Source organism: Barbus barbus, assembly GCF_936440315.1.
Source record: "Barbus barbus genome assembly, chromosome: 34".
Lineage (NCBI taxonomy): Eukaryota > Metazoa > Chordata > Actinopteri > Cypriniformes > Cyprinidae > Barbus > Barbus barbus.
Window position 1 is genome coordinate 12,915,246 of NC_136762.1, and position 16,968 is coordinate 12,932,213.

Sequence of the window (16,968 nt, forward strand, 5' to 3'; positions counted from 1 at the left end):
ACCGAGTCCCTATCAAGCACTTTACCGATTCAACTACTCTCCTCCTCCTGCCTGGCTCTTTGGCCCGCATCACTCACCGCAGAGGAAGCCTATTCTTGATAAAGCAGCTGTGAAACGTGGGAAAAGCCGACGAGGAAGAAGTTGGGGTCAAGCGATCTTTATATAGGCGGAGCAAAATACTTCGCTCCGTCTATAGCGCATTGTGATGTGTGGTTTACGCTGTCAATACAGGAGACGAACCAATAGGCCACTGGCTGCTCGCTGTCCCTGCGTGATGGTCCTTGGCAAAAAATAAATAAAAAATCTGTCAGCCCACCGGGAAAATGCCCGGTATTCCCGATTACCAATCCAGCCCTGAATATTGCTTGCTGCTGTGTTCATCTCCTTGCTATATGATGATTGCTTTGAACACCATAATGGATTATAAAATAATACTAATTTTCATCTTAAATCAATACCTCTTTTTCCTATAATTATTTATGTGGTTAAAAGCTGTGTAATAAGTGGTATGGTTGTACCATCTTTCTTAAATGTTTGTCTAATTTCAATTTGTTAATTTGTCTTGGCTAAAAGCTGCTTGCTAACGCCTGTTTTCTTCACGGAAGCTTTGCGTTCAGTGAGCTAATAACATCAGTGATCAGTGAGCTGATCACCCTGTTGAAGGTTATTCTGCGATAAAAACCAGATGTACATTATTCCTAACACTTTATCAAATGTGGTTATTCCTGTAATGCCATAGTTGAATTTTCAGCAGCATTTACTCCAATCTTCGTGTCACATGAATCATGATCCTGTGTGTTTAATATTTTTTTGGTAACCATGAAACATCAAGATTCTTTGAAGTTTAAAAGAACAGCATTTATTTGAAATAGAAATCCTGTGTAACATTATAAATGTCTTTACAGTCATCTTTGATAAATTTACAATGTATTAGCTAAATAAGAATATACATTTCTTTAAAAAAACAACAACAACAAACCTTTTGCACGGAAATGTATATTCCAAATACTAATTTAAAGTGATTCACTATTCACCCCAGGAATCATACCCTGAACTAGGGGTCGACCGATTATTTTTTGATTATTGGTGTCGCACATTTTCAAAAACCAGTGTGCCGATAAAATTAATTTGGAAACGCGCTATTTGGCTCTGATGCAGCCTGTCGGAACTCACCACTCTGTGGCCTAGAGCAGTCTCCACCCACCTGATTTGTTGGGAGTCATGAGTCCGACTAAGCAAAGTGGAAGACTAAAGGTACTCACACCAAAAGGGCTTGCTAACTGGTGCTGCTTCATCACGCATCAGTTGTCTCTCAAAGGCAGCAGCAGACATTGCTCAAGTTGCAATAAATCACAATCCACTACACTGAAGTTGCGAAACACCTCAATATTATCCATTTATGGTTTCCACGATGAGGAAAACGCAGACGGAATCCATTCACATACAGTGCCCTCCAAAAGTATTGGAACAGTAAAGACAAAATTGCTCTGTTGGCTGTGGAGTCAAGACATTTACAAATATGATTAAAAGATGAATATGAGACAAAACTACAGAATGTCACATTTTATTATTAGCCGTTTCAACACATACATGTTTTACCAGCTAAGAAGTTCAGCACTTTTAGAGTTTCATCCCTCTATCTGATATGAGCATAAGTATTGGAACAGTTGCCTCACAGGTCTTTATAAGTGATCAGCTGTGTCCTGTTGCATTAATTCTTCAGATATTAAAAGCAGGGAATGTGTCGTATCAGTTATATCCATTACTTCTGCATTCTGAATCTTGCATTCGATGATAACACACACAAACCAGGATGAAGACTTTTATATATATATATATATATAAAAAGCGGTACAACTGTTTCCAACATTGACTAAAAATCAGCATATTAGAATGATTTCTAAAGGATCATGTGACTCTGAAAATACTGCTTTGCTTCACAGGAATTAATTAAATTTTAAAGTATATTAAAATAGATTTATTTTAAATTGCAATAATATTTCACAATATTATTTTGTGAAATAATATTCAGAATTTTTTATCAAATAGATACAGCCTTTGAGCAAAAGAAACTTCTTTAAAAAAACTTTATTGATCCAAACTTTTGAACTGCAGTGTATTGTACAGTAAAAATGTTTTCTCATGTAACCTAAAATGTGCATCATTTAGTTACATCAAGGGTCAAATCAAATATAAATAGCACATTAAAGTTAAAAAGTTACACACTTTTTTTTTGTGCGTGCTGTACAGGTCTGGTATAAAGAATGCTTTTGCTCAGGTGCCCGAAATGTCCGCCCGATAGAGAAAAGTTTTGCTCAGCAAGAAATAAAATTAGAGGGAACATTGCTCCCACGGGTCCTTAAATTTGATACAACTAAATTGAAGAGTTTTTAAGGCCTTAGACCGTTTTAAATGTTAAATGGTATAAGAAATAATTATTCAAATTGCCTTAAATAGATTTAAGAATTCTGCAAATACCTTGTAAATAGTAAAATAAAACTCTTTCCTTGATATTCGTTGATATGTGTGTATTGAAAATTTTTTTGATTGACATTTATGGTCTTTATTTTATTTGGGCTAGTTAAATTAATTTTCGGGCTACCAAAATCTGAAGAGTACCTGCACGAAGGGCTACCAGGGATTTAGAAATTTTGCGAGCCCTGCTATGCCAATACTAATGGAGGGCACTGTAAATGGAACTTACTGTATAACGCAGAGTCACAGAATTTGTCAAAGTTTGGATGAATTAATCAAAAGTTGGTCAGAAATAAAGTAATCAAAAGTAGGTCAGTACATCGACTATCTGTAAACATTAAGCTGCAAAAAGACTATTTACATATGAATTCTGCATGTTCGGCATGTCTCTGTTTGTGAATGGCACAGACGCTCAGTTTTGATTACCACACACACACACACTGAAGTGCGCGACGCTCGTGGTATTTTCAGCATCTGCCGTCTCACTAATGAGGACATAAATACATGAACAACATCCCCAGAACTACTCTTGAGAGTTACTTCATGAGCATTTGACCATTTCATTTGAGTAAAACGATCGTCATATCATACTTCTACAATGGCGCTATAAGGACAATTAAATTATTTACACTTATTATATACATTGTGCTTTTTAAGTTAATCAACTGATGTGCATTAGATGATGAATTGAATAGTCACCTCTTGTAGGTTATGATTTAGTCATCAGAAAATAATTAATGAAGAATTATGAGAGGTTATGCTATTACACATACATTTCTAACATGTAAATTATTGAAGCCAAATACTTACATTTCCCCAAGCTGTTTAGCTGTAGTATTTAGTATTCATAGGCTTAATCATGAAGCATACAGTGGCCCCACTTTTAACTCTCTCTTTATATTACTCTTATTGTAGATGGATGGATTCCCAACACTAGGGAAGGCAGTGTGTGTCAGAGCCCTTGTTATTCTTAATTTTGACATTAATTTATCGGTTATCGGTCTACTTGGTCTGTAATAATCGGTATTGGCCCTGAAAAACACAACCCCTACCCTGAATAGCGTTGATTAGAAATGCTTTACCCACAACATCCCCCCTTCACCTGAGAAATACACAAGAGATGTATAAATGGCTTGGTGTATGGTCCTATTCCACAGGGCCCAATAACCAACCCTTACAGACACACACAGAAATGTGTGTCATACCCCATAGCCCCCTTGAGGCTTGTGTTTCAAGAAGGGCTCAAAGCAAACAATGTGCTCAGTATTTTATTCACCAATTAGGATTGATACTGAATGTTTCAGAAAAAAGACAAAAAGCAAAACAAAGCAGTGAAGTCATTAGATCATTGTCTCCATGAAGTATGAATGAATCTGACCTCTTGATATGACTATGCCTGAGAAAAGCCCCCGTTTACAATAAAACGAAATGACGTGCTCAGCTGTACATAATGACAAGAACTTCACTGATATGGTAAACATTAAATCAGCCTTGCATTCTAAACTGAGCTAATATCCAATTGTCCAAGAAAAATGCAAACCTTTAAGCTAAAACTAAATAAATTAATCTAAATGAATCTTTCAATCTATTCAACATTAATTTATGCAAACACATGCAGCACACGGCTATTACTGGACTGACACACAGCCTTTCAGGGTAAGCCATTTCCTGAGTTGCTTAATGGGTTCAGGCATCATATATTGATGTATCTGATATATGTAAATTTATCTCAGAAATGCGCATAAATAACAGTCTAAGCTTAAACACAGACTACATGTAGGACCTTCTATTCATGAAAAAAAAACAACAACAATACTTAATTTACTGCTTGCCAAAATATTGCATATTAAAAAAAAATATTTGTCTAGCAAATATGTGAATGCGAAAAATATTTAAATTTTTTTACTTAAACTTCAGACACAAGTATGTACAGTTCATTTCTGTGAAGCAGTTCAAACTGTAATTTTTAGAAATGTATTCAAAACTCTAGATTAATGATCCATTTTTGTGTCATCACTCAAAAATGTAAGAAATTCTGCATTTATTAAAAAGCAAAATAAGTTACTGTTGGTTGAAATATATTATTATTATTTGAAGTGAAGTTCAAACTGAATGGATGGTACTAAACTCCAAATCTAACGTTTTAATTAGTTTATTTAAATAGGCTGGAAGATGTCTCTATCGGAACACACATACAGCACACCTGTATGGAGCCGTGGACAGCTGACATGGGGTGACCGTGTTGGTTTTACCCATCTGTCACCAAGCTTCCGCTATAAAACGTGCATTGCTGCATCTGGGAGGGGCATCAAGGTCTAATTCTTGCTGTGTTTTTGTAGGCTGAGACAAGCCCTGGATTTAGTTGAAGGATTTACTACACTGGTGTAGTAAAAGCTACGCTGGTGGAGAAAACTATCCCTAAATCTTGTTTTCTGCAGTCATTAATGGGTACATTAGCATAAAGGTAATTTAAAACCATTCTTCCTTTACCTCTCACTGTCTTAGTCAACTTCAGCCTCAATGTTTTCTGCAAAACGTTTTACTTACAGCTAAGAAGAACAAGTTTGGTTCTCACTAGAATGCATCAAGTGCAACTAAATGCAGTATGCTTCTGGTACTAAAACTCTGAAACAATCTGTCAACATCAGTAAAGTTTGGACACACTGAGCTTGGTTTTTTCCCCCGCATATGGCACGTGTGTGCGTAAGAAATGTGGCGGGTTTCATTGCACAGAATTTGCGCTGTGAGACACGTGCACATTGCTTGACAGTGTGTGCTTCCACCCGCCATGTTTTACTTCAGATATGCTTTCATTTATGCTGTTTGGAATGCAGTACTATTAGATGTACGAAACTCGCGCACTGACAGACTTTCACGTGCGCTTTGTGTTTGTTTGTCCTGAAGCTCGATTGCGGCTGTGGTTAAATGCGCTTGCATTTTCAAATACTTTTATACGAAATTGATGTACACACAGTCTGTTATATTTTCCAAAGCAGGACAAAACATCTGATATATCGAAATAGATCTGTGCATTAGTCTGAATGCAGCCTGTTAAAGCTGCCACTCTATGATCTCATCAGTAATAATCAAACGGCAATAATGCTGAGGAAAAAAGAAAAACCAATAACTATTGTCTGTAAACTTTCGGATGCTTAAAGAACACTTATTTTAAATAAGTAATTGTTTTAAAAAGTAGCCTGCTTACATAAAAATATAAAGTACATTTTACACAAAATAAATTTGATATACAATTTATATGAAAATGTAGCCATGTGCAGTAATATTGAAAACTGAGAGTGTGACGCATCGTGATATTGAGTTGATGATGATAATCGTAATTTAACTGAATCGTGAAACCAGTGAAGATTCACAACCCTATTTTTAAGATGGCATTACTGACATACAGAGATTCCAACTATAAACAAAAAGCATAGAAACTGCAATTTTGGTTCAAATGTAAAGTTGTAAAGATGCATTTGCACAGCAGAAGTATTAATTGTAACTTGATCTACATTTTTACATCTAAAAATGTAGATCAAGAATCGTTTTGGAATCGGATCGTGACTCCCAGAATCAGATCGTGAGGTGCCTATAGATTCCCACTCCCAACATGGATACCACATGCTCCACCTGACAGCTGCTGCCATGCAGTCAATTTTAAGCCATGGAAGAGGTGGGAAGTCCCGTCCTCTAAAGAGCTGCTTTAAAAACCAAAGCTAGCACATGGACATTTAACATGGGTTTAAAATTAGGAAATAATTTTTGGAAATAATGCAGTTTTGCTCTTTTTTTCCTGAAGCTGGCACAGAGAGGAATATTGCGGTCTCATCAGAAAATCCACCTCATTGTTATTGGCCGACCTATGCGAGGCAAGATTTATACCCCAGCTCCACAGAGCTGACAGAAGGAGAATGTGAGAGACGTCTGAGCCCCAGGCGGGTGAGCTCCATCTGCTGGATCCTTCATTCATGGAACCACAGGTGGAGATGTTACCTTTGATATAGGTAACATGTTAGTATTATAATGAGCTAGAAGAGAGAGCTCATTGGCCAGAAAAACAATAGTTGTTCAGCTCGTCTAGCCTAATCTGGCCATAACTTTCCAATGACGTTTGAATTCTGTCTCCCAACACCACAGAGAGCTAGTGAGAAAAACACTTTGGGCTTGATAATGGAACTACAAAAGCTTTTGGCACAAGTTTCTCATTTAATGGTGTGCTTCGTTCCAGTCGCACCATGATGAGTGTAGCAGAAATTTAAACTCAAGGTCATTTGCTTTTTGCTAAACTAATTTTATCATTTGTACTTTGATCCGTTTCATTGTTTTTGATGGGAAAGTCGCCATACTGAATCCCCACATCCAGAGAGATAGCGAGAGAGTCTTTTGCTGTACGGGCACAATTCAAATGCATTTCCAATGCAATAAATAAATGAACATCTTGGAAACCTATAATGCTCTGATCCCAAGTGTCCACCTTAAGTACAATAACAATTTCCTACAATATGATAACAGCTTTAAAAATGGAATCAAGGGATTCCAAGGCATAATGTAATTGTATTTAAAAGTTTTATGATGTCAGCAGAGAATGTATCAGCAACCAATGGGGGGCATACAGAAGCATAAATTCTTGCACACAAATCCAAAACAAAGAAAGAGGAGCATTTTGTTAAGAATTTTAGGTTTCAGTATAAGGTGTCCTTGTTAGTGTAATTACACTGTTGTTACAATGTAATTACACAAATTTAAGTACCGAGTAATTAACAAAATGCACTTATATGGTTCGTACAAGGGTTTGGTTTAGAGTTAGTTGCTTGTGAGCATGCATAATTTACTGTTATTACTACAGTATAGTGAGCGCATACAACAAGTGCAACAAGGATCCTAAAAAAGAAGTGTTACTAATTTTTATTTTTATTTACATTTAGTTATTTAGCAGACGCTTTTATCCAAAGCGACTTACAATGAGAACAATGGAAGCAATCAAAATCAAGAAAAGAGCAATGATATGCAAGTGCTATAACAACTCTCCGTTAGCTGAACGCAGTAAACATAGCAAGGTTTTTTTATTTTTATTATATAATAAATAAAAAGAAAACCGAAAGAACAGAAAAAGATTAGAAAAGCTAGACTTAGCATATATATTTTTTTAGAATTAGAAGAGAGAGTGCTAGAGTTAGAGGGTCAAATATAGATGGAAGAGATGTGTTTTTAGCCGATTCTTGAAGATTCCATTCCAGCAGGAGGGAACATTTCATTTAAAAGTCAGCGAAAGTGATTTTGTGCCTCTTTGGGATGGCACAATAAAGTGATGTTCACTTGCAGAATGCAAGTTTCTAGAGGATGTATAGAGGATAAGTCTGAAGTAATGAATTTAGGTAAAGGGGTGCAGAGACAGCAATGGATTCGTAGGCAAACATCAATGCCTTAAATTTTATACGAGCAGCTATTGGTAGCCAGTGCAAATTGATAAACAGAGGTGTGACGTGCATTCTTTTTGGCTCATTGAAAATTAATCCTGCTGCCGCAAATAAAAAATAAAATTTGGTGCATTTCTGATATTTACAAGAAGAAATTCTGACAGCACGCAATGTAAATCCATGACAACTTTTGAACAGTATAACAGACAACTTAGGCTATTTGTTACAAATATTTGAACATGATTTTTCCAAAAAAAAAAAAAAAAAAAAAAAAAAAAAAAAGTGCTGTATGGAAGTAAAACTAAACTGCATCAGTCTGGTAAGCGCTCATTGTCAAATATTACTATCAATATAAAAAAGTTGACCATGTTGATAATTTTGCATACCAAATATGATACAGTAGGCTTCATAGGGTTAATACGGTCTGCCCTCACTGCTTATCTTAGAAATGGTCAAATCAGGGCCCATAATTAACACTTCATATGTACCAAATGCAAGTAAAAACTTGATCGAACCACTTCAATCTGCTTTTTGCTTTCAAAACAACCTACATAACACCCCACTATATTTTAAATATACTGTAATATATTGTATACAGCATAATAATAGGCAAAGTGCTAATATAAATTAAAAATGGCACTTCACTTACTAATATAAATTAAAAAATGGCATTTCATGTTAAAAAGTTTACCAAGCCATATGCTAATCAAATTCTGAATATGACTTTCAAAGACTCTCATTAACCTGCTAGCTGCATCTGATATGAGTGGAGACGGGCCAAAACTCACACAGGCATAACTGCAGAGTCCTTCTGTCTCCACACACACATACAGAGCTGTGAGTGAAAATCAAGCCTCCCTGCTTGCCCTGTGCTCGTGTCCCAAGAAAGAAATGTGCTCAGCACTTCAGATTTAGTGCTATGCAAAGAAAGTATGAGGGACGTGACAAACTGCAAATAAAGCTACAGCTGGGGAAACTGCAGAACCAATAGGTATCACAGCATGTATGTGCTTCATTTGTAAATTTCTGTAAATAAAATAAATCTATATCTGTAGGATATTTTTACACACACTTAATGCATTGCGTTTTAAAATTACATACTTTACAGAACATAAAAACTGTTTGTACACATACTACTCTCCTATCTTTCTAAAAGGAAGAGATGAATGTTAAGATATTCCTGGATCAACCAAGACATTAAAGCCTGTGTATTTTCAACCAGCTGTGAATAAGAGGAGCTGACCTGTGTAATTGTTTTAAGTCTGCTTTGGATACAAACAGCACTAATATGGCCAGACATCTCCAGTAAATGTATAATGATCTAGAGATGCTTGCTCTTCATGCTCTTTGAAAGCAGCGTTCCCGTCATATACAACATATCAGACAAGACTACTGATGAACAAAAGTCCTGCCATGCCTCCTGTAGGATTATTCTCTATAATATAATCTGATAAGGTTTCTTTTTTATAGAACCTTCCAAATGTGTGAGCATCACAATTGAAGCGGCATGATAAGAACCAGTTTTAGTCTTCAGGTCATAAGGTCCCAAGTTATTTAGGCCTACTTTCAGCAGGATACGTAATGATTGTAAGTCTTATACAGGAGCGAAATAGAAATAGAACAAAAAACATTTTGAGAAATGTAAAAAAGCTCTTTAGAACAGCCATATTTCCTGTAACAAGATAGCATTGTATTATTGCTTGCTTTTTTCTCGTCGGATCTTCCCTTATTTGCCTGAGTAGTTGTCTGCAATGCGTTTCCATAATCTCCCTCCCTGTTTTCTCTGAGTGCTCAATGTAATCTATGAGTCAGACTGTCATAGCTGTTAATGTCTTTAAATGGCATTCCTGATGGCATCAACTTCAATTACGGTTTACACTGGAATGGGCTCAAGCAATAACACCAAAGATTACTTCCTTTATGAGAGCCGAGAAGGATGTGAAAGGAAAATGAAGAGACAGCCACAGCCCAAATCGTACATACACAGCTCTTGTGATCTTGCAGCAGTATGTACAGTATGTCAATAATACTACTGGTATGATATTCTGGATCATATTCTATCATAGATAAATGTACGATATAGTTAACACAGTTCCTAAAATAGAAAAAGAAAGATAAGACAGAGTAGTGCAAATGTTAACAGAGTAAATGAAGTGTCTATGGCCTGTGTCTGCCCCCCAGCAGACTCTGGTGTGAGGCACTGAGCGGAGAGAAGTAAAGGCACACTGATGCTGAGAAACAAAGTGGGCATGTGGCCAGGACTGCAGGCAGATAGAGGCACACATACACACTCAGCATTCAGCCAGCTTACGGTCTCAACTGTGCCAATTACCACTGCAAGTCTCTGAATCTGAACAGGCTCTATACAGCAAAACAGTAACCGCCCATTTTTTTGGTTCCACAAGTATTTTTCCAATTTATTAGCCCTACAGGGACTTCAAAAAACAAAAAAATCCTGTTCTTTTATAGTCATTGCACATTAAGAGTATATTGTATAAAAACAATATACTTTATATTTCACCTAATAGTTTGCAATATTTCGCAAAATATTCATATACCATTTAAAGGTTTGTGGTCATTAAAATCATTAAAATTAGGTTTCTGAAAGTTCTCTGTTTTCTATTGTAATATATTTTTAAGTATACTGTATTCCTGTAATGGCAAAGCAGCCGTTACTCTAGTCTTCAATGTCACATGATCCTTCAGATTTTTATTATCATCAATGTTGAAAACAATTGTGTTGCTTAACATTTGTGGAAACAGTAATACATTCAACTGTGATTTTTTGATGAATAGAAAGACTTTTGAATGGTAAAATATACAAATATATGGCTTTACACAATAAAGTTTTTATAACTTGAAGGGCACCTATTACGCAAAATCCACTTTTACATGGTGTTTGGACATAAATGTGTGTTGGCAGTGTGTGAACACAACCACCCTACAATGATAAAAATCCACCCACTTGTCATTTTTTAAATCCCCTTTAAACCAAGTCAGTCTCACTAGGCCTGCCGTTTTGACTCTCACCGCAGTGTGACGTCATATTTCGGATGGCCGGGCCATGGGGGTTGATTGACCGCAGTTACGCTGTCCTTCATTTTCTCCACGCTCGAGCAGCTGTAACATCAACAATGTCTCACAAGCAATCCCAAGCTCTGTGTTTGGATGCAAGACTGAACATAAGAGTCTTAATTTTCTCCCAACATCTGAGCTGCTGAGGACGAGTTATGAGAGATTTGTGAGATTAGTTTGTGCTGTTCATAGCGCAAGATTTGTTCAGCAGCACGGTCGCTGCTTGGTCCATTGATCCGCGATGATGGTGACAGGTCAGCGTGGCGCGAGCTCTGTAACATTACGCTGTTTCGTCCCACTTTCAGTGCATTTGACTCCATATGTACGGCTGAACACCGGTTCCCTCTCTCTCAGTAATGTTGCTTCTACTAGCCGTTTATCGCTGTAGATATGCAATGCGGAGAGATGTATACGCGACGCCCTCTTCTGGAGACGGGGCGGGAATATGCAGCTCATATGCATACACTCCAAATCAGCTCGTTTTTAGACACCCCATAAATGTCATTTTCCAGCTGTTATAATAAATTATTTATGGGGTATCTTGGCCTGAAACTTCACAGACACATTCTGGGGACACCCGAGACCAATATTACATCTTGTAAAGAGGGGCCTAATAGGTGCCCTTTAAAAATAAAGTCTTGTCCACAAATGGCAAATTTACATTCACTTATTAAATTAAATTAAGAACAGTCCTTCATAAGCAAGTATGTTCAATCCCAGAAGTTATACTTTCATTTGAGCTTGTTTATCAAAGCTTTACTTAGGCAATAATCAATCCACATGAGCCTTTAAGCATGCGAGAGTAATATTCGTCTCGGTCACTGGTCTCTTTTACTTACCTCTGGCAAACTGATACACTGGCTATGTAACAAATGACCCAGAGCAAATGCTCTGTCATATTCTTTACCACAGCCCATTGATTCATTTTAATGTTTTAAAACCAGTGCAAATTTTACATTCTCTGTTATACCAAATCACCCCATGCCTATACGAGCAGTCGGGGCAGTCGCTTACGATGACTCCACAAATTTAAGTCACCAATTTGACACAGAACAGCGGAAGAGAGACAAGCGGCCTTGCTGAGTTACTGATGAATGAAAGTGTGCCTATTAAAGGTAACCTTCCTCCATTCCTCAGACAAAGTGGCTGTGACACTGCGAGTGGGTGACAGAGTGCTACACTTTGAGTGTCTTATTCTCTCCCTTTCACCTGAATGTGGGCGCCTCTGAAGTTTGCTTCCTCTCTTCAATCACTGACAAACTCTGGATTGACTAGAACTGCACTACTATCTGTAATTACACACATACTTACAGTGTTTTCAGGGTCTGGGAGCTGATTGGTTTGCAGTTCTACACAAACTGGGTCATTGCTTGTAACATGTATGCCTCAAACAACTTCCCAAACATATAAACTGCTGTGGTCAACAAAAGGAGCTTAAGTACTTTCTGGAGTTTTTTTTTTGCCAAAAAGCTTGATGATTTAACATTAGAAAATAAAAGAAACGCATCTATATTATAATTTTTTTGTTGTACTGTAATTAATAAAATTATTATTATTATAACTATAATAATATTAGAAATGATAAAATTATGGCCAAAATTTGCATACCTACAAACAAGCGCACCAAATCTGGATTAAAATTAAAAAAAGCATTTTAAATCAGGGCTCTGAACCGGTTCAAGGAACAAAAATCAGAAACTAATGAAATTTTGACTGGAACAGAACCGGAAACAGAAACTAAAATTAAATTTTATAGTTCCGAACAGAATCAAAAATTTGAAATGGCCATTAACCGGTTAATAACGTTATTTTTATCGTTCAACTTAATATCTGAAATTTGCTGTCAACCAATCAGGAATTCAAGTAGTACAGACTATGCAAATGTGATGCTGATGCATCCAGCGAGTGAAATGCCCCCCGTGCTCAGCTGTGAACTCTAGTCGCAATGGCAATGAATTCTGCTACCATCTGTTTTAATGGGAGGTAGCACAAATCGTCAGAACACCGGCGTTAAGAGTTTATCCGACGACAGTGTAAGATGGATTCAACAGATCTTACGCACCTGCGGCGCTTCTGTGAACGGAGAAAACACAATAAAACTATAGGCTTACATAAAAAGGAATATAAATGCCTATACACTAAATATATTTCACGTAAATCATTGACAGATTAACAAAACGAAAGAAAAAAAATATATGCTGAGCTAGACCTACGGTTCATTGTGACGCATTCCAATGTTCTCGGAAAGGAAAACGAGACGCAGAAAGTAGTTTTCTTTATTTTGCAAAAGCTTTACAGTTTTATTTGTTTTGCAATAGCTTGACAGTTTTGAATGATGTCTTGCATCTGTATAACCAACCAGCGTTTGTATGGCCATATCGCGCTGGCGCCTCACACGCACAAAGACACATATTTTTGCGACATTGCAGCCTGTTCATTATCAAAATAAATTACAGTTAAAGAAACGTGTAAAAAGTTCCAGTGTTCCGTTGTCCAATCTGTTGCGTTCAGCGTGACCACCGCCTCACTGTGCTGTTATTGCCGATGTGAAGGGGATGAGGTTTTACTTCGATGAAAGTAAAAGCCAATAAATAATATTTTAGTATACGTTGAGAATATGGAAACATTTGGATTCGTGTCGAGTGAGAGATATAGTTTCACCTTTAATTTGTTTTTGGAATGACGTTTTTATAGCCTATATCCTTAAGTTTAGAGGATTTGTTGTGGAGAGAAACTAATAACTGTGTTTATAAACATTTTTGATTTACTGGCATTTTAGCCTACATCATTTCTGAATAATAGCCTAATAAAATGTGACGCGGCTTAGCCTTTGTTTTTTTTCCCCTCAAAACGCAATTTAATACAAGTAGCGTTTTTTTTTTTACAATTTGCAGCAAACATTTTTAAATATCTTAAAAAAAAATACTTTAATGTCTTTAAAGCATTAATAGATTTTTTTCTTTTGTTTAGTAGCCTACATTTAGAAACTTAAAAGTCTAGAAAAGATGATGCTGTATTGGCTGATTAAATGCAGCGGGTTAAGATACCATACCAACACTTTTTGTGTAAATAAAACACTGTACTTTATTATTATTATTATTATTATTATAGGCAAATACAATTTTAAAAATAACTATTAACCATTATTTTTTCTACTCAAACCGGTTTCGGAACGGTAATAATACAGGGGAACGCAAACGTTAAAATATCGATTCTGCTCGGAGTGAACCGATTGAACCATTTTCAAGCCCCGTTTTAAATCCATGTGTACCATTGTGATTTTTTTTTTACTGCTCCTTCTTCCCACTAAAGGAACACTCCACTTTTTTTGGAAATAGGCTCATTTTACAACTCCTAGAGTTAAACAGTTGAGTTTTACCATTTTTGAATCCATTCAGCCGATCTCCGGGTGTGGCGGTAGCACTTTTAGCTTAGCTTCGATCATTGAATCTGATTAGGCCGTTAGCATCTCGCTCAAGAATGACCAAAGAGTTTCGATAATTTTCTTATTTAAAGCTCGACTCTTCTGTAGTTAGTACTTTCGGGCGCTGCGTAATATCATCGCGCCTGCTGCACCCATGGTACGGCAGCAAAGTTCCTTGATTATTACGCTGGAATGAGTATAGTTCCTAGCCATATCGGCCTGGAAAATCGTAACTTTTCATTTTCCGTCGGTCTTAGTACACAATGTAACTACAGAAGAGTCAAGCTTTAAATAGGAAAATTATCGAAACTCTTTGGTCATTTTTGATGACCAAATGCTAATGGTCTAATCCGATTCAATGATCTATGCTAAGCTAAGCTAAAAGTGCTTCCGCCAGACACGGAGATCGGCTGAATGGATTCAAAAACAGTAAAACTCAACTGATTAACTCTAGGGAAGTTGTAAAAAAAGTGGAGTGTTCCTTTAAAGAAAAATTGTCAATGTAAAATCATTACTTCATTATTACTTTACACAAAAATTGTGCTAATGTGAATTTCAGAGAATTTCATCAAGTAGACAGTAGAAGAGGAAGGGCCTTACTTTCTCAGGTGCTCGTGTTCTTTCAGGAAGAGCTCGGTCCGTCTGTTATTCACCCCCGAGCCACTCTTATATGTCCTGACAAGAGAAAAGAAAATTAATTAACAATTAAACGGAGGCATGCAATCAGCCAGGTGGCATTTTGTGAACATGATTCTATAGAAAGTCTGGCACTTCAGATGAAGTGGGGGTTGGGTAAATATTGAGGGCTTCTCTTCATTCTGTGCCATGCACAATTTCTCTGTCACAGAGAGCATTTAGTGTAAATAATGAATGAATACAGTGCTGGGAAGAAAAGGCCTTTCCCAAGAGTTCATCAAGAAAATGAAAGACAAAAACACCCCCTCTGCTTTGTGCAACACCAGCTAGGCTTTTCTAAAGACACCCTGACAGCACAAATTAAAACAGATCTCCATCTCTGATGGGAGCGTTTATGAGGGTGGGAAATGGCAGCCTGAAGGACAACCTCGTCTGAACTAGGCTCCACCCTCTGGTGGGATATCCATGTACCTATTGTAAACAGACTGATGTAGAAGGGATATTAATTCAGTTTCTATGGGATTACACCTGCCTGCTGTTCAAATCAACTGTCAGTACACACCAATCAAAGCGACAGGGTGTCGACAGCCAACTTAATCATTCCAACAAGGTTTTAAAGGGCAGTGCACTAAATCACACAGGGGGCTTTGCCATTTCTGCCTGCTGACATTTCTATAGCGCTGAGCTGCTGATCGATGGGGAGCCCAGTAACAGGAGAAGCACAGCAGGCACGACACGCACCGCACAAACTCAAGGAGTGATGCTTTAGCGGTGGCCCGGGTGAAACTAGAACCTTCACAGTCTGCACGACGGAAAGTAACTGCGTATGAGCATGCAAACAATGCTCTATATTGGCAGGTAAATCCAGCAGGGTGTTACAAATGGTGCACCGTCGCCCCCTGGGGGTACATATGAATATTACAGCTCGTAAGAATGAATGATTATTACCACATTTTACTATACTATTTTGCAGAATAATACATTAAATTATTAGGATGTTGACTAACAAACTACATTGACAAACAATAAGTAATTAAATTAATCTGCCTTGTTAATGATTTTGATCTTTTATTTATAAAAAATAAAGTCACAAAAATCTAACCTTTCATTGGATAAGAATTTAAAATGGGGGTAAATATCATTGTGAAATTAATGTTTTTCTCTAATACACATTGGCCACAATTGACGACTTTTATTCAATACTTTTTGAAACCTCCATTTGCCAGTTTAACAGCTCTAAATCTTCTCCTATAATGCCTGATGAGGTCAGAGAACACCTGACAAGAGATCAGAGACCATTCCTTCATCCAGAATCACTCCAGATCCTTCAGATTCACAGCTCCATGTTGGTGCTTCTTCTCTTCAGTTCACCTCACTCATTTTCTATAGGGTTCAGATCAGAGGACTGGAATGGCCATAGCAGAAGCTTGGTTTTGTGCTCATTTTTGAGGTTTGTGTTTGGATTATTGTACGGTTGGAATATCCAAACATGGCCCATTATAAGATTTCTAACAGTCAGTCACTTATTGATTTATTACCTGTTGGTATTTGATAGAATCCATGATGCCATGTGTCTAAACAAGATGTCCAGGACCTCCAGCAGAAATATAGGCGGGCAAATACGGGCATCAGGGAGCTTCGAGATTCGCGATCGCATGTACTCTGTTTATACTATAGAGACGCAGTACTTGCCACACATTTTATAAGATCAGATGCTTGTCAGTGGTGCTCAGCATCTGTAAATCATTCGCCATCATCCTCAGGCATCATCTCTGTGGCAAGTTAAATCTTATGTACTGTAACAGGCTACAGCTAGCAAGGAGCTAACCATGTCCCTTTAGTGGCTCGCGTTATTTGTTTTCCGTGCCTTTCTGAATACAGACACCAACCCATCCCTGCACTTCACATCCCCTACACAGCCTGGAACATAACATTTATTTC

General features: G+C 37.2%; 1 protein-coding gene across 2 annotated transcripts in view; it reads right to left on the minus strand.

Moving 5' to 3' along the window:
- The window catches only part of LOC306853937 (Golgi SNAP receptor complex member 1), a 37,178-nt gene that overhangs the window by 10,683 nt on the left and 9,527 nt on the right, over positions 1–16,968 (minus strand). For both annotated transcript variants that reach the window (XR_013782790.1, XM_079391652.1), the window contains exon 6: positions 14,992–15,066. Coding sequence is in view for 1 of the 2 variants with exons in the window: in XM_079391652.1 (XP_079247778.1) it covers positions 14,992–15,066 (75 nt within the window). In the remaining variant the exon portion in view is untranslated. The remainder of the gene's footprint in view (positions 1–14,991; positions 15,067–16,968) is intronic.